Source organism: Gopherus flavomarginatus, chromosome 1, assembly GCF_025201925.1.
Source record: "Gopherus flavomarginatus isolate rGopFla2 chromosome 1, rGopFla2.mat.asm, whole genome shotgun sequence".
Taxonomy (NCBI): domain Eukaryota; kingdom Metazoa; phylum Chordata; order Testudines; family Testudinidae; genus Gopherus; species Gopherus flavomarginatus.
The window spans coordinates 137,147,000-137,166,630 of record NC_066617.1 but is presented as its reverse complement, the minus strand read 5'-3'; the positions used below and the strand labels follow the sequence as shown (position 1 = coordinate 137,166,630).

At 38.9% G+C, this 19,631-nt stretch overlaps 1 protein-coding gene across 1 annotated transcript in view; it reads left to right on the top strand.

Moving 5' to 3' along the window:
• The window catches only part of LOC127057265 (potassium voltage-gated channel subfamily KQT member 1-like), an 816,867-nt gene that overhangs the window by 333,765 nt on the left and 463,471 nt on the right, over positions 1-19,631 (top strand). Inside the window, 1 exon segment of the mRNA XM_050966175.1 lies at positions 14,614-14,626. Coding sequence (XP_050822132.1) covers positions 14,614-14,626 — 13 coding nt within the window.

Here is a 19,631-nt window from a genome sequence, read left to right as displayed (position 1 = left end):
TTATTAAAAGGCTAATGTCACAGCATCCCTTCACAGCCACCCAATCAGGGTTTGGTTACATAGACCATAGCATCCAGCTTTCAGCTGCTGTCTTGGTAGTTTTAAGCATTTTAAATAGAATTTGTTGTATGCCCTGGTAGTAAAGAAAAACTGAGCAGGATTGTGTCAATATGCACAGAAAGGAATTTCATACCAGCATAGAAATTCTGGAAACTGTAGGGCCATTACCAGAAAGCTGACATTTGTCATTCTGAGCCCCTTTATCAAAAATAGACTTTTTTTCCTCTTACCTTTGTGAATGAAGAAAGAGAAGAAAATTGTTTGACTTCAGCACAAGCTATTCAGGGTATTAACTCACTTAAAATTATAAGAAAGGACACATTAATGATATTCTTTTGTATGGTAAAATTGTTGTTCACTTTAAACTGTACAGAGAACAGCAAATTAATCACAATGTGATGATCCGATATTGTGTTGCAAAGTTTGCATTGTGGCGTTGTTTTGAAATGACATGATGTAATGTGCTGTTCAAAACACAAAGTCAGGGTGAATTCATAGGAGTTACTCCTCTTCTCGGAAGGGGAGTGGGGTGAATGAGACCTAAGATCAAAGTAACCCAGAAATCTGGGATTTGAACTTCGTGGCTGATTCATTTCTATTTCTATTTTTCTTGTGTCTCACCTTCTGCACCTCTTCTTCACTTCTGAATCCTGGGCAGTGAGAATTTGGTTCCATGCTGGCTAGGAGGGAATGAGCTGTGTCCTTCCTCTCTCTCTCTCTCTTTAAAATAATTAAAAAATAACTGTGCAAATCTGCCTTCCAAAAAAAGTAAAACCAGGTTGGTTTCCACCTGTTCAGAAAAATGGTCCTATATGTTTTAAATACAATGTGTTACCATCTAGGTTTTAATTGGCAGAAGGGCAGGTATGATGTTTAATCATTGTATTCAATTAAAATTAATTGTCTTTCATAAAATGAAAGGGGGCTAATCTATCTGCTATAATTATAAGCAGCACTGGTCTATTGGAAGGCTAATTGAGAAGTGACAACTAATGGAAAGGAAGAAACATCCTGTGGTATACTGCGTGGAGCAACCACCATGGCTGTTAAATGACTCTGAAAGAAAATAGAGGTTCAGATCATACATTCAGTGATCATCTTGGCTGAAATCCTGCCTCCACTGAAGTCAATGAGAGTCTTGTTTGTTTACTTCAGTGGGGCCAGAATGTCACCTCTCCTCCCTTTAAAAGTAGAAATTGAAACCCATTTTTGGGGGCTGAACAATGTTATCAAGGAAGGGAGGCATTTTAAGAAAAAAGTATATTACTCAAGGACTGAGACAAATTGCCTACAGTGTATTCTTAGAATCTGCAAGGCAGAGTTGGATTATAATTGATTCAGGCTGTAGAAAGAGAAGAGTGCTCCATTCTTAGAGTAGTTTAAGCAGAATTGGAATGAAGCACACAGTCCTGGAAGGAGAAAAGCGAACATGAGCCAACATGGATAACCTTTTAGTCTTTTTACAAAAAAGAGTAAAAATAACCATAGTTAGTTTATTTTTCATACTTTATAAACACTAACTATATTTTGGTAGCATGTGTTAAACTTTCCATACCAGTTACACAGAATATTTAAACAAATCATACTTTTTCTGTATACCGTTCCTTGTTAGATCTTAAAATAAATATATGTTCTATGAGATTGAATCAAATTGTTGTGTTTGAGGAAATACTGTGTGTATTCTTGACAATTGTTGTTCCCCTTTCTTTGGTTGTAGAAGAAAGTTGAATATTGCTGATCTAATAGAGGAGGGGCATTGAGTCAGAAAGGACTGACACCATGAAAGTTGTCCTGGCACAGTTTAAGTGAAAACTGTGCACCAAAATGGACACAGACTAAGAGGGATTTGATTGTGCTATTGTATTTAGCATTATAAACAGAGATGTGAGAAACTATCCTAAAAAAATGCTAAAACAGGCAAAATGTCTAAAGGTATCTGTCCTTTCTCTTTAGCATAAGCATTGAGTCACTTTCTTTACCACAAAAATAATACTATATAATTCCAACAATACTCTGCCCATCCCCCCAAAACACTTCACCTGGTAATTCTATTTTTGCTTCCACAACTCTCCTACAGAAAAAAAAATGCCACCCAGCTAGATCTTCCTTAAAGAATTCCATCTCTCCCTTCCACTGACTGAATCCTCTGACCTGGAGCTGAGCGGGGAGTCAGGAAGATTTAGGGTGAGCTTCCTGCTGGAGAAGAGATGAAGGCTACAGCTGGCTGCTATTAGCTTAGGGCCTGATCCAAAGCCCACTGAAGTCAGAGGGAGTCTTCCTGTTAACTTCAGTGAGCTTTGCATCACACCCTTGGTGAGGGCTGTTCAACTAGGCAAAATGTCAAAGCTCTGTAAAGGGCTTACCAGCACTAGTGGCCCAGTTCTTCAAAATGAGATCTTGAGTTCCAAAGAGAGTTGAGAAAGTATGTGACTAACCCCTAAGCAGTTTTTACTCAGCTCTAAATACAACGTATTTGAAGTAAAGTACTTAGTAAACTTATCTAAGGCACCAAGAGAAATCCACTGAATGCCTAGGCCCTGATTTTGCAATTGGCTCCATCTGATCTGACCATGCAGAGCCTTGTTGAAATCAATGGAGCTCCTCACTGGAACAAGAGTCTGCCCACAGATCTGCTTGAAGGACCAGGGTCTTACTGTCATATTGTTTCACTTTATTGCATATTCTCCCTTTTTTTGAGTGCTGTCTTTCAGAACAAAAATTATTTTCAGTTCAAATGTCCCATCCATTAAAAATGTCCTAGAAGTTTAAAATCTGCTGTTTTTCCCATAAGCCTTGCTAACGAATTCCTTATCAGTTCTGTATTTCAGGGATAAAATGTTGTTGCGGTGATTTAGTAAGTGCATTTTGTTGCTGTTTGTGTTTTTAGCTGCTGTTTCAGCATTGCTCAGCTGACAGAACAAATTGTACTTGTGATATATACCGAACGTATATACATTTTACTCAAATGACATCCAGCACTAAATACTTTATAAAGTAATTTTGAGAGGGGGTTATACCTTTAGTAAGCATTAGATAATTATTAATCACCTACTTTTATTAGTAACAATTCTTTTTATTGCGTTTCTGCAATGTAAGAAACTAAAAGATTTGACATGCTGATTTTACAATCTGATTTGGGATTTTGAAATTGCAGTCAATCTGGAAGTGAAGGTGAAGGTATTAGTGAACTGAACCAGTGTTCTAGGGCAAAGGGCAACACATCAAGACATTAACCAACAAATAAAAATGCAATCTTTCACCTTATTTGTAAAAGAAAAATGTTAGATTTACTTTTAGAATGATTATAACACACAAGTAGTACTGTTTTATGTCTCCAGCAAAGTATAACAGATTGGCTGTGGGTTTATTGGGGGGGGAAAGGGGGGAACGTGCTGAAAGATTTTTATTATGTGAGAAAGAGAGAACAAAACCCAAGGAAACATCTGGACAATTAATCTCTCAAATCTTTGTATATAATATGGAGAAAATTCCTCAAATGTTGCAGGAGCCTTGCTCAGAAACAAATTAGCTATTGTTCGCAAAGCACAATATATTACCAGCTTGCATGTAAAAAGTTCTGTGTAATTAATAATTAATTGATGCCCCTTTATTCTTTACCTGTGGAAAAAATAAAGAAAAGGGCAAACTATGTGCTCATCTCATGTGACTTCTACTTTATTGTTACGAAGTGATGAATCACTTTCACCACCTTTGAACTGATCTGTCGTCTTTCAGGGAAGCTTGTGTCGTTGTGGGGCTGGGGGTTCTTCATCTATTGTTCTAGCTTGCATGGGTGTCTGATTACTAAGATGGACCCTAAACATCTGGTAGACATGCCACCTCTTCCTGACATGTGTGCGCAATATGCAATTCTGGTCTTGAAAAGAGCTACACAATAACAGGTGAACAAAGAAATAGACCCTTTTGTCTGGGCTGGTGAAACATTATCTCTCTGAGAATACATGATCATGTTTCTCAAACTTGTCATTCTGCAGACCCGTTCTTAAGGAAGAGATGGCTGCCTCCCCACCTCCTCATTCAATACCATCTCTGTGGCAATAATAGTATTCAGCTATATGGAGAAATATCAGGACAGTACTATGTATAAAAGATGAAAATATGCCCATTTTAATTGTATAGGTGCTGCTGTTTGGTTATAATTCTTCCCCATGTGTTTTATCTGTGATTTCCTCTCCCTGAGGTTTCAATTTTTCTAACTCAATTTTCCTTTGTTCTCAGTGGTGCCCACTGCTCTAATCTGTCTAAGTCACTTTGATTGTCTTCCTCTCTATGCAACGATTTGGTGGTACTTGTAAATTTAATCATGGTTGAATTTACACTAAAAACTCCTAGCAAATAGGAACTCAGGTATAGCCATATTGGATCAGACCAGTGGTCCATATAGTCCAGTATCCTGTTTCCAATAGTGACCAATACCAGTTATTTCTGAGGAAGAAACCCTGACAGTTATGGGATAAATCAACACTTAGGGAAAACTTCCTTCTAATGCCTAGTAGTTGCAATTGTCACTCTGGATATTTTAGATATTCATCTAAGTGTTTGAACCTCTTTGAATCTAGCTATGCTCTAGTCTGCAGTAATATCTTGTAGCAGTGAGTTCCACAGTCTGAATGTGCATTGTGTGAAAAATACCTCCTTTTATCATTTTTAAATTTCATCTCTTTTTAAATATATAAAGCCAGCTATGAATGGTGCAGAGAAAGGCTTGTTTTTTATTTAGTTGATGTGATAAAATAGAAAATCCTCTAGTGACAAAGGTGCTTTAAAAAAGTGCTTCTAAATTCCTGGATGCTCAGGACATCTGAAATCAGGTCACTTATATTGGTGCCTAAATATGAATTGAGGAGTCTGATTTAAGGCACCCACTTCTAAAAAATTTGTCCTATAATTTTACATACACCTGTACATCCTGAAAGAGTCTCTGTTGGGCTTCATGTAGCAGTGAGCTTCATTTCTTGGAGATTGAAAGATGTTCCAGTACAGAGGCTGGAATAGCTATGCTGACCACCTGGAAATGGCCCATGAGACCACAGTTCGAAGAACACTGCTAAATATTTATATCTCATAATAGCATTAGGTAGCTGTTTTGAGGGTGACACATAAAGGGAAAAAATGGATCTTGTGCTCTTTTTTGTGACTTACGATATAGGATATAATAAAAAAAAGGGTTTTGTTTCTTTTTATTTGTGTTTTACATAGGGTCTTGTCTACCCTGGAAATCTATGCAGACAAATGAAATTGACATAACAAAAGATTGTAAACTGAGCGCTTCAGAGGCAAAGGGATTTTTAGTCAAACATCTTAAGACTCTGATTTTTGTTTTTTTTACTTCTCATTTCATGCTAACTCTCAAGAAAAAGGAAATCTTGTTAAAGATTCAGAAACCTCATCCTCCTCCTTAATTTGAGGTATGAGAGTTCATAATGCATACTGCTGAAATCCTTAAGAAGTCCACTACAAAAACCAGGGGAAAGTAGGCATAACATTTCTCATAACGTCAACGTAAAATAACAAACATCATTTAACATAACAGCAAACTTTATATGTCATAAACAAGCCAAGAAAAAGGCACAAACAATTAAAAATCCTTTTAAAGTCATCTTTAAGAAAATTTACGGTAATAATACCTAGCCTTATATTTTTTACTCTTATTTACAAAGAGACAAAATTTAAATTCAAAGCATAACAGAAAGATGGGTGGAAGTGCTGCTCTGGGAGTAACTGTTATCATTTTAATACTACTGTGAATAATGAACTCACAAACAAAGTGAAAAGAGTTATTAATGTTTGCACCAGTGGTTAAAACCATTCTTAACTCCCTTTATTGATTCAATATGTTTTATAGTTGTTTTTTTTTGTAACTCGTGCTTGAATTAGCAGTAGCAAATACTTGTAAACAGACTGTAGATTGTGACATTTGCATATGTGTGCATTACTTTATTTTCACTGTGTTTACTTACCAGTTTTATTGATGGGGGATTTAATGTTAACCACTGAAGAATAAAGATCAACATTTCAGGATCCACATGTTTAGTCAGGAATAAACTGCAATGGTAGTACAAACAGATGTGCAAATCAACATCTAGTATTGTCCAATCCCATTTAGCTAATACCGCTGTTTAACCAAAATTCCATCTTATTCAAATCTCAGTTATGTCTCCTGGCGTGAATTGCTTACTAATTATTCCAGCCCCTGTTTATCCAAATGTTTTTTAATGTTGCCAAAATGTTTCAAACAGAGTTGTACTGAACACAATATAAAGGGTGTGTGTTGATGGGGGACCTGGGATCAGAGCCAAAAAACTGTTTTTAGCTAGTTGTGGTTTTATTTGATGTACAACATCAATGTCTTCCTTCACTTATGCCTCCTAGAAGCAATATTACCAATTAAAGATATAGTATTATGGTAACAACTATAATTAATGATGTGCCTGCTTTCTCATTGAAAACCTTAACTTAAGGGGTTATAAGCTTCTAGGACAGAATATTCATTAGAAGATATTTGAGTAACAAACATCAATTTTATATATTGGTTTTGAATCTGAGGAAAGTTGCCTTAGGGAAGTTTTTGGGTTCTTGGGGCACCAAAACAAACAACTTTAGATATTTTATATATCACTTGATGAAAACAAACTTTATTAAAAATTGTTTTGAAAACAATCAACTGCTTCCCAAAATTCCACATTTTAATAAGACTTTACAACTATTTTATGTTTCAGAAAAAAATGGCTAACGAAATCCAGTTTATTTTAGTATGTGAAGTCAGTACACACACGTGTCGTAGTAATGACCAAATGTAGTCAGTGGGCAAAGCTGCATTGCATACAGAAACAAATGAATTCCCTAACACTCTAAAGCAAAAGAAAAGTAATATATAGATCTGCAAAATAGATTCCTCTGTGTCTGAGATGGATTTCAGGCCATGGATCACAAGCTAAACTGAAAATTAGAACAAAACTCAATTTAAAACAAAAAAACTACCCAGGCAGAACACAACCAAACCAAAAGGGAATAGCAAGTTAAAGGCCTCCAGCATTTCGACATAACTCCTTTCTTCAGCGGCTTTCTAAAAATCCTTCATGTTGTTTAGGTGTTTCAAGATTTGGGGCTCTAAGCGTGGGGCTTTCCAATGTTTGTTTCTTTTTTTTTTTAAATATCATTTTTGGTGACTAACTTGAAAAATGTTCGTAGTTCAGAAAGAAGTTATAGAAGAATAACAAGTTGCAGGTTAGAGGAAAAGAGGGGGAGTGTGTGTTCCAGGCAGGTCAATCCATTCCGCTAAGGAACTTGTAAATCCATTATTTATATTGCTGAGCAATTACTCCCACGAATAGCATCTGTGACTTCAGCAGGGCTACTTGTGTTAATAACTGCTCACCAGTTTGAGTAAGGACTCCTCACTAAATCCTTTAGAGATGGCTGGTGCAGAATGAGGAAAGCATAACATTTTGTTTCTCTAGAAATTCAGGTTCCATTTTGTAAACAGAAATTTTTCAAGTTACTTATTTTGCTGAAGCAAAAGGCTAAATTTTGTAGTTTACAGGGCTGTGTTTTTCAATATTAAGCAGAAATTAACCAGATTTTTTTGAGAAAGGAAATTTAAATTTAATTGTTAAGTTGACATGTGCATTTTAATACAACATGGGGTAGGACCTTCCACTTGAGGCTTGAATCATGAATAAGATCCTTCCCCCATTCCCCCATGGAACTTTGCCCATTTGATAGACGATTAAACTGAGGCAGAGAAGTTAAGTTATCTGGTCAATGTCACCCAGCAAGTCAATGATAGAGCCAAGAATAAAACCCAGAAGCCGTGACTCTCTCTTCCCCTTTTCCAGCCACTAAGAATATGTCTTGTCTGGAGCTGGAGGTGTCATTTCCAGGTTGGGTAGATGAACCATGCTAACTTTGATCGATCTAAAACCAGAAGTGTAGCTGTGGTGGTGTGAGTGGCAGGATGAGCTAGCCACACTGAGTACAATCCCACCTGGGACCCTTGGTACTTACTCCAGTGGGTAGTCCACCCTGCTGCTGTGGCTACTCTGTTATTTTTAGTGTGCTAACACAACTAAAACAAGTGTGTGTACATCTACCCAACCTGGACATTATAGTGATACATACTCCCTGCCTACACTATATCTGTACAAAACAAAGTATATTTTTCTTCTGAGTAAATCTGTTAATTTAATAATGACAAATTTACAAATCCAATAATACATTTCAGAGGTATGACTGTTGAATCAAATGCTCTTTCCTCTACTTGGTAGTGAACCCTCTGACAATACTCCTAAGTCATAACTTCTCATTTTGCCATCCTGTATACTTGTAGTTTTTATATAATCTCAAATTCAAATTGTGTAGTCCAGTCAGATTCAGCTAGATATATAACCATTATCTAACACTTCATTATGACTTTTTTTAAACGATGATTGACCCTTTGTTGTACAAGTTTTGTATAGTGGGTACTCACCCATGAGTTTTGAAGTGGGTATTCACCCACGAAAGCTCATGCTCCAAAATGTCTGTTAGTCTATAAGGTGCCACAGGATTCTTTGCTGCTTTTACAGATCCAGACTAACACGGCTACCCCTCTGATACTTAAGTTTTGTATAATAGTCAGAGGGTGGTTCAGTGCCAGATATTAACTAATGGCAGGGTTGCAGCTACTATTGCTGAACAGAAGTCTCTTTTGATGCATATTGAAACAACACAACCCTGTCACAAAGCCTTGACATCTTTCACATCTGCAGTCTGTGTCATGGCCCTTTGTCCAAATCCTTGAGAATCGTACTCTTAGACATATGGACTATGAGCTGTGTGACAACTAAACAATACTTTAGAGCTAAGAATTTGAGTGTAAAGCCTATTTTAATACTCTACCCATGCTCCCAACATGCCACACAGTAATTTCCTTAATTTCCCCAGGGTTTTTAATTTGATCATCTTTACTAAGTTCCACACATTAGAGATTATTTGAAGAAGTGTATTTCCTGGCACGAGTTGTGAACTAATGGTTTCTGCTTGAAAAGTTTCTAAGATGAGGAAGCATGTTTGCAAAGACTAAAATGAGCACAATCTTAACTTGATTGTTATATGTGGTGATGAAATGCATTCTGGGCTCTGTTCATCCACAAATCTCAGCTTGTCCTCATAGCTCCTATGGGATCTAAGATCTTTTTCTTTTTTTTTTTTAACATATTTATATCCTCAGAGGTGCTGTGCATTTCATTTTCAAGAAAGTGCCCAGAATTATATTTTAAGTGAAAAAATTATATCTCTATTGTATTTTGCCTAATACATGACACTCAAAAGCTATCTGCAATTTTGTTTTGTTCTTTATTATCTTTATTATGGGAGTGCCTATGGGCCTCAATCATGGATCCGGGCCCCACTGTGTGAGGAGTTGTACAAACAGAGAACAAAAATATGATCCCTGCTCCCTAAGAGCGTTTCAGATATCAGTCCACTTGCACAGCATGTCTAGATTATTTAGGACTTCCCTTGTAGCTGTGCAGCATAGCTCTTCTTTTCATTAACTTAAGTCTGTTATTGGGAGCATATAGCTGGACAGCTGTACCACACCCACCCTATCAATCGCATTGTTAGTGTGTGTATTTTATCAATTATGTTAATATGTGGATGTACACACATGCACATAATATATATACATATATGAAATACATTAATTGCATACAAAAAAAACTACATTAAAAGAATGTTAAGATTGCAAAGTCAAGCACTTAAGTTAGGAAATGCCTGAATTAAGGTTCCCTGTGCTACCTTAATTCAGCCCCCTTGCACACATGCATTATGATATAGTCCTTAAATACATGATCACATACTATTTTTTCCACAATCCTCCTGTTTAAAACTGTATCGTAATGCACATGGACAAAGGGGCATAATCTTAATTCTGGCATTTTCTAATCTGAGTGCTTGACTTTGATTCCTTAACATACTTTTAATGTAGTTTTTTTAAAGTAATTTTAAATAATCATAGCCCCAGTGAAATTTCCACTGACATGAATGCTGCAGCATCAGGCTCAATGATAGCACTGTACCTGGACACAGCACTTTTACAAACACAGAGGAGACAAGAAGTCCTATTCTGGGCACTTTACAGTCTATTATATGCAGTGCGTTGGACAGCAGTTCAAATGGAACAGGATATAGACAGAGAACCATCTGCTCCCTTTTGTCTATTTGGCACAAGGGGGAAGATACAAGATCCTAATTTCACAGTTTGCTGAGGATGGATGGGGGAAGTACACTTGGAGAGAGGTATTTGCACGTTTGTGTACTCCACAGCTGTCTGCCTCCCTGTTCTGACCACTACAGTCCTGGAGCCTGTAAGTGTTACTTGCCCTTGAAGGTGAATTCCATTGAATAAAAGGGAACTGAAGACTCTGTGACTGTTGAAGCTTTTGCTCCATGCAGCTGAGGGAGGCAGGTTCAGAAAAAGGGGCTGAAAGAGTGAAGTTACTGTTTCCAAGAGCAGAAGTAACACCCCTGCCAAGACTTCAGGGCCCACAAGTGGGGCATGGGTTGGTGGGGTATTATCATTCCCTTGTACCACTGCAGCACAACAACCATGAGTCACTTCAACCCTCTGTTGTGCTTCGGAGAATGTGGCTGGGAGAGACAGGATATAGTTTACTTTTGTAGTAACATTTTCTTAACCTGTTTTATGGGGCAGCAGTACTGTGTCTACAAGTTCTCAAAAGAGAAATGCCAAGAAGACTTTCCCTTTCTTATTCTGTTGTCATGTACTGACAGCCAGGCATAGCTGGCAAATGTATAGCACTAACTATCTGACCTACTCATAGAGTGCCCATCAGCAGCGGTGCCTCGTATTTCTGCATGTACATATATTAGTGTTTTTATGAATAGAGCTAAGCAGGGCTTTTCTGATGAAACCGTTTTTCATCAGAAAATGCCAGTGCATCAAAATCAAAAGTGTTTCGCGGAAATATCAGTTTTGACAAACTTCAAATGAAATACAGGCGGGGTTTGGAACCTTACCTGGTTTTCTGCCACTTCTCCTGGTAGGCTGTGGGGGAGCCTGGGCTCCCAGGGTCTACAGCTCCAGAGCAGCTCTGCCATGTGGACTGCCTTGAAGTCAAGGACCCCAGTGTTCCTGTGGTCTGTAGCTCCAAGGCAGCCCGTCCATGCAGACTGCCTCCGAGTTGGGCACACCAAGGCTTCCAATGTCCAGGTATCTGGGCACACCAAGGCTTCCACACCGAGTTGGGCACACCAAGGCTTCCACACACCGAGTTGGGCACACCAAGGCTTCCAATGTCCAGGTGTACCCAGGCCATGTGGACAGTCCGAGGATCGGGAATGCCACAGCTTTCGGACTCCCGGTCACAGAGCAAAGAACCTGACCGTTTAGAGAGACATCACTTTGCTTCTGGCTCGGTAGGAACCTAGACCCTGAGCGTCCTGGCTAGTGTTGAGTCAGCTCCATGGCAGAGAGCCTAGGAGATCCATCTCTAGGCTCTATGGCAGGGAATCTGGAAGCCTAGAGAACCCTGGCTTGATCTGGGCTCTCAGTGCTTCCAGGATCCCTGCTGTGGCACTGGGAACCTGACAGCCGTGGAAGGGCTAGCACTAGCAAGGACTTTCAGATTTCCAGCTCCTGGTTCGGCCATGGATTCCAGGGTTTCTAGGCTCCCTGCTGCCTGTCAGGGCTGATGGGGAACCAGAGCCTAGCAGCTTTAGAGCTTGGACTCCCAGGCTTAATTTCATTTGAAATTTTTGAAACAAAACATCTATTATTTCAAAACAATGTTGTTTTGGTTTGATTTTTCCCCTCTGAAATGGAACACAGAAGGCCAGATGCACACAAATGAGTATCTGAAAGGTTTTGAAATCTATTCAAGCTCTTTACTCCATGTTACGCAGCCTCAGGACCAAAGCTAACCTTATGTGTTCACCATTGAAATGTGCGCCATCTCGTTCATACTGAAGTTCCCCCACAAACTGGGCTTGTTTGCAAACCCTACCAGTGTCAGGTGTTGTTTTTGCTTAAGTGATTGGCTCTCTGACAAGTAAACATATCCTATATCCAGCTTTCTTTGGCCTACTAAAACGTAGATTTGTATTTAAATTTCCAAAAATCACAATTACTGCTGCCAATTTATATCATTGAGAAAATGGGCTACTCAACCATAATATGTTTGCATAAATGTTTTGGCTTCGGACATCTCTCCCTTGGGTCAGGCAAGCTGGATAGAAATTCTAGTTAAATGTATTTAAGAAAAAGCTTAGAAGGAAGTTTAAAATTAATTTGTGATGTAGCCTGAAACTCAGATTGGGGCGGGGGTGGATTAAAATTTTTACTGTGCCTTGGAGAATGGCAGTGTTATGCTTTCAAACATCAGAATAACTTTTTGATGGCAAAATAATAGTTCCATAGGTTCTGAGGGGTTTTTGGTAGTGATAGTGTTGTGTTTTTATGTTTGTTTGGGTTTTTTTAAATACCAGTTCTTCCAGCTTGGATTACTTTTTATCAGCATAATGGCTCATTGGTGGCGCTGTATATACATACGGGGCCAGCTCTAGGTTTTTTGCCACCCCAAGCAAAAAAATTTTGGCTGCCCCCACCCCAGCTCTGGGCCTCCCCTGTCGCCCCAGCCCTGGGCTCTCCCCACCCCACCTGCACTCCCTGCTGCCCCAGCCCTGGGCTCTGCCCCGTCCACCCACACCCTCTGCCACCCCAGCCCTGGGCTTTCTTTCTCCCCCACCACCTGCACCCTCCTTCTGCCCCAACCTTGGGTCACTGGTAACTTGCTCCCAGGGCGGGTCATTCAGCAGGAGTTTTAGATGTGCACAGAACACAGACAGGATTGGTTCCCATATGGTTACAGAACAGCAGTAAAGTGGAACAATTTTCACCTTGTGCGATTGGAGGCTATCTGGATGCATATTATAAGACTGTCCTCCATAAATGAGGAAAAGTTGAAGTGCCTTTATTCTTTTGTTCCACTCTTTGTTTCTATGGGGAATTTGCCGATGGAATATCACTGTCTTCCTTTTAAAGTTTAAACAAACAAAACTTAAAAAAAAGGCAATGGCTGTTGAAAATAGCAATTCCAGTCCTAATAACCACTGGGAAGCATTTCTTGCTCAATTTTATCCTACTTTTTCTACAGCAAGTTACAGTGGATCAGTATATTTGATTTGGGAGAAATGAAGTAACAGCTGCCCAAACTGAGCTTGAGCACTCCTGAATTTTGAGGTGTTCAAATCTGGAAAGCCAGTGCTAGATTCTCTTTCTGAATATTAGCTAAATCTGGAAAGGAAAATCAATTTCTCCTTCCATGGCTCAGAAGTGGAAATCCTCATAAGTGCCTAAGTATCTAAAGCTGCCCAGGTACAGTAAAGCCTCCCCTCCCTTACTTTTCATTTTAAATTCTAGTGGGATCCAGGTACCTCCCTTGCTAGGCTTCAGATAGAGAGGTGCACTGTCCATTTAGTCCACCCAATTCCTTCTTTGGAGGCTGCAAGGTGAAGTCACACCAGTATTCCTAATCCAGTCTGGGGATGTCTTCTGAAGGGGATATCTGGGGCAAAGTCTTCTACTCCTTGGGCACACTTGTTCCCCATTCACAGTGCCACCCGGCTCTAGCAGTGAGCTCTCCATTCACAGCAACTGCAGCATGAGGTTTCAGTTACCATACTCCCTCCTCCTCCCTTTCCTGTTGATAGCGACCAAGGGAATGCTGGGAAATGTAGTTCTTTCCCTGCTCCAGGGCTGGCTCTATAGGCAGAGTGCTAACCAAGGAACTACAGCTCCCAGGGCCCCCTGTTGGTTCTTAGCTCCCGGGCTGGATCCCTGCGGGCTGCTGCCCCTGCAAATGGGCTGCCCCAAGCAGCTGCTTGCTTTGCTGGTGCCTAGAGCTGTCCCTGTATACACAAAGCAACTGTCTGATGCAATACCCCTGAATTCTGTGGAAGGGATCCTCAATTTTTGTGGCACTGTCACCAGAGTGAAGTCAAAAACAATCAGTAACCCTTATGCCACCTATTAATTTTGATATTTAATGTCATTTGATTTATGTTCCCCACCCCACATTTTCAATTATTCAATTATTGCTGAAGACTTTTGTGTCTGAAAACAGTCAGTGACATTGTAGAAGGTGTTTAGATAAAATTGGAGGGTTTTACCTCTGGGAGAGAGAACTAGGCTTTTTAGTGCCCTAGAAGGTATTAGAGGCAGTCTGGGGTTCTCTTATCCACGAGGCATTTGCAAATCTTGTTACTGGGGAGTGGATGCATGCCTTTTTCTTGCTCTTGTAAAAATGACTTTAAATTTGAGGGGAGTGAGGTTTGAATTCAGTGTTCTCTATCTCATCAATCACCTGCCCTATTGAATTCCACCCTAATGTCTGCAAACTAGAATTAGAGATAGGCAAACCCATTAACCATAATGCTTTTGCTAAAATGATCATCAGTGAAATAGTTAATACTTCTACTTGAAATGGTCTTTGGGCTTCAGACTCAATACACCAGGAGATGTATTTGGAGTTCATGTTTCTCAGTAGTTCTCTGTTTCATGTTATCTGCAGGCTCAGGCACAGAACACTGAATTGACTTATACATTTGGTTCATAATTCGAAGGTTACCTTGACAAATTCTGATGCATTTTAGAAAAATTTGCCATTACGTGGTCGGATGTGTAGTCTTATACACGTTATCTATGGGGCCTCAAAACACAGAATCATAGGACTGCAAGGGACCTCTATAGGTCTTCTAGTCCAGTCTGTGCACTCAAGGCAGGACCAAGTATTATCTAGATCATCCCTGAAGGTATTTTTCTAATCTGCTCTTAAAAATCTTCAATGATGGAGATTCCACAACCTCCCTTGGCAATTTATTCCAGTGCTTAACCACCCTGACAAGAAGATTTTTCCTAATGTCCAGCATAAACCTCCCATGCTGCAATTTAAGCCCATTGCTTCTTGTCCTATCCTCAAAAGTTAGAGAACATTTTTTTTCCTTTCTCCTTGCAACAACCTTTTATGTACTTGAAAACTGTTATCATGTCCCCTCTCAGTCTTCTCTTCTCCAGACTAAACAAACCCAATTGTTTCAATCTTCCCCATTTTCTAGACCTTTAATCATTTTTGTTGCTCTTCTCTGGATGCTCTCCAATTCAGCCAAAATTTTCCTGAAATGTGGCGCCTAGAACTAGACACAATACTTCAGTTGAGGCCTAATGAGCAGGAAGTAAAGCAGAAGAATTACTTCTCATGTCTTACTTACAACACTCCTGTTAATACATTCCAGAATAATATCTACTTTTTTTTGTGGCAACAGTGTTACACAGTTCACTCATATTTAGCTTGTGATTCACTATGACTCCCAGATCCCTTTCTGCAGTACTCCTTCCTAGGCAGTCATTTCCCATTTTGTCTGTGTGCAATTGATGGTACTTTCCTAAGTGGAGTACTTTGCATTTGTCCTTATTGAATTTCATCCTATTTACTTCAGACCATTTCTTCAGTTTGTCCAGATCATTTTAAATTTTAATCCTATCCTCCAGAGCACTTGCAACCCCTCCTGGCTTGGTATCATCTGCAAACATTGTGTGTATTCTCTATGCCATTATCTAAATCACTGATGCAGATATTGAACTGATACCTATGGGACCCCACTCGATATGCCCTTTCAGCTTGACTGTAAACCACTGATAATTTCTCTCTGGAAATGGTTTTCCAACTAGTTATGCACCCACTAGCTCCCTTTAGGTTGGCTTTCCCTAGTTTATGAGAAGGTCATGCAAGACAGTATGAACAGTCTTATTAAAGTCAAAATGTACTACATTTACTGCTTTCCCCCATCCATAAGTCTTGCTACCCTGTCAAAGAAAGCTATTAGGTTGATCTGACATGATTTGTTCTTGACAAATCCATGCTGACTCTTACTTATCACTTTATTATCTTCTAGGTGATTACAAATTGATTGCTTAATTGTTTGCTCTAGTATCTTTCTGGATACTGAGTTTAAGCTGACAGCTCTGTAGTTCCCCAGGTTATCATTATTCCCCCTTTTATAGATTAACACTATAATTGTTATTTTCAAGTCCTCTGGAATCTCTCCTGTCTGCCATGACTTTTTTTGAAGATAATCGCTAATGGCTCAGATATCTCCTCAGTCAGCTCCTTGAGTACTCTAGGGTGCATTTCATCAGACCCTGGTGACTTGAAGACATCTAAACTTGTCTAAGGAATTTTTAACTTGTTCTTTCCCTATTTTAGGCTCTGATTCTACCTCATTTTCACTAGCATTCATTGTTAGATGTCCAATCACTACTAAACATTTTGGTGAAAATTGAAACAAAAACATCATTTAACACTTCTGCCAATTCCACATTTTCTGTTATTGGTCCTCCCCCCCATTCTCTAATGGGCCTACCCCATTCTTGGTCTTCCTCTTGCTTCTAATGTATTTATAGATTGTTTGTTTTCTTGTTACCCTTTATGTCTTTGACTAGTTTAATCTTGTTTTGTGCCTTGGCCTTTCCAATTTTGTCCCTACATACTTGTGTTATTTGTTTATATCCATCCTTTTGTAATTTGACTCTAGTTTCCACACTTCATAGGACTTTTTTTTAAAAATTTCAGATAAGTGAAGATCTCCTGGTGGTCTCTTTCCATACTTCCTATCTTTCTTATGCAGTAGAATAGTTTGCTCTTGTTCTCTTAGTAATGTCTCTTTGAAAAACTGCCAACTCTCTTGAACTGTTTTCCCCCTTAGATTTGCTTCCCAGGACATCTTACCTACCAACTCCCTGAGTTTGCTAAAGTCTGCCTTCTTTAAATCCATTATCTTTATTGTGCAGTTTCCCTCCTACCATTCCTTAGAATTATGAACTCTACCATTTCATGATCACTTTCACCCAAGCTGCCTTCCGCTTCCAAATTCTCAACCAGTTCCTCCCTATTCATCAAAATCAAATCTAGAACAGCCTCTCCCCTAGTAGCTTTCCCCCCTTCTGAAATAAAAGCTTGTCTCTAATACATTTCAAGAACTTGTTGGATAATAGGTGCCCTGCTGTATTATTTTCCCAACAGATGTCTGGGTAGTTGGAGTCCCCCATCATCACCAAGTTCTGTGCTTTGGATGATTTGTTAGTTGTTTATAAAAAGCCTCATCCATCTCTTGTTCCTGGGTAAGTGGTCTGTAGCAGATCCCTACCATGACATCATCCTTGTTTTTTACCCCTTTTATCTTTACCCAGAGACTTTCAACAAGTCTGTCTATTTTCATCTCAATCTCAGTCCAAGTGTATACATTTTGAATATATAAGGCAACACCTCCTCCCTTTTTTCCCTGCCTGTCCTTCCGGAGCAAGCTATACCCTTCTGTACCAATATTCCAGGCATGTGTATTATCCCACCAAGTCCCTGTGACTGTCATAATTGTGTTTATTAACTAGCATTTCTGGTTCTTTCTGCTTATTCCCCACACTTCTTGCATCAATATAAAGACATATAAGATACTGATTTGATTTTCCTCCTATGTTCTCTCTTGTCTCTCCCTTATCCCTGCTATAACAGCCCATGCTCATCACAGATTCTGACCCTTCTCCCAGGTCTCCATGTTTTTGACTAACTATTAAATGAGGATCCACAGTTCAGTAATGAAAAGGGACATCCACTCTCTGGAATGGTCATTCAACCTAGACAAGGCCAGAGCTTCTCAACACTCTTAATCAGCAAACAAAGGCTAATACTAGTTGACACAGATAAGCTCTTTAGGGATGTTTCTTCATGGACAGCAGTGCTCCTCTGGGGCCGGCCAGTCTGTCTGTGGTATTGTACTATTCCTGTTAAAGGGCTTGTCATCTACCCAGTCAGAAAAGACAAACACTTCAATGAAGGAGAATGAAAAAATGTAGATTCTGCATGGACATGCTGATAAAAACATAACTCCTTCTGAGCGTGGGCTGATACAATGAATCACTGTTTGGGCCAATTCTTGACTGTAACTAGTGGAAGAAAGTATTGGCTCATCAAAAAAAAAAAGAATTGGGGCGAGGAATCTTCAAAAATGTTTGTTTAAAATAATTGAGAAATTAGGGTCACCCACTTGGTGGCTGGTGCTTTGATGAGCTGTTTCTCTTACTACTTACTTTATATTATCATATACAGAAGTAAAAGGATTTTATAATCATTCCCTGGTCCCTAGTCCATCTGGTAACAAAACTCTGTAGCATGAGAATAGATTGGGATCACATATTTCATTTCCTGACACATATTCTTAGATTCCAAGGTCAGAAAGGACCACTGTGATCATCTAGCTGGACCTCCTGTATAACACAGGCCATAGAACTTCCCCAAAATAATACCTAGAGCATGTCTTTTAGAAAAACATCCAATATTGATTTTAAAATTGCCAATAATGGGAAATCCATCATGACCTTTTGCTAAAATGTTCCAGTAATTAATTACCCCGTTAAAAAAAAATTACACTTGATTTTCAGTCTCGATTTGTCTAGCTTAAACTTCCAGATTCTGGATCATGTTATACTTTTGTCTACTAGGTTGAAGAGCCCATTATCAAATATTTGTTCTCCATGTTGGTACTAATAAACTGTGATCATGTCACCCCTTAACCTTGTCTTTACTAAACTAAGTAAATTGAGCTCCCTGAGTCTATCGCTGTAAGGCACGTTTCCTAATCCTTTAATCATTCTGGTGGTTGTTTTCTGAACCTTGTCCAATTTATCAACATCCTTCTTGAATTGTGAGCACCAGAACTAGATACAGTGTTCCAGCAGTGGTAGCACCAGTGCCAAATATAGAGGTAAATTAACCTCTCTACTCTTTCTCAAGATTCCCGTTTATGCAACCAAGGATCACATTAGCCCATTTAACCACAACAATGGAAGCTCATGTTCAGCTGATTATCCACCACATGCATATCCATCCACATGAACTTGATTCACTGTTCTTTTTTAGTAACCTAGAAAAACCTATTTAGTACCTGGACAGAAATTTTCTATCAGAATGTTTTTTCTGAAGAGAAATGCGGATTGTGTAAAATTGATTTTTTTAATGAAAATTTTGATTTTTGCCAAACTTTTTTGATTTTCCTATTGGAAAATAAAAATAAAATATTGTTTGTTGGGTAGACTTAAATTAGAATACTTTGCCTTGTACAACTAACTTGAAACATTTCAGTTAAAATCCGCTTAATAAGATATTAAACTGTATTTCCCTATCAGTATGTTGTTTTAGGAGAGCTGTAATTTGGTTCCCCAGAAGACTACATCTCCTGTAACAAAATGAGAATTTCCCTCTGAAAATGTTGAAGTAACTCAATTTTGTGAATGCTGAAATGTTTTGTTCCAATTTAAAATATTAAAACAAAAGTGTTTCACCATTTCCAAATTGAATTTTTTTGAAATTTCCATTCTACAATTTTTTTTTGAAATGTCAACTTTCCACTCCAATTTTGCATAAAAAATGTTGAAATGTCAGAATTTAAGTTGATATCTAGGAAAACAAATTTGGTAAGCCCCAATGTTGGCAGAAAAC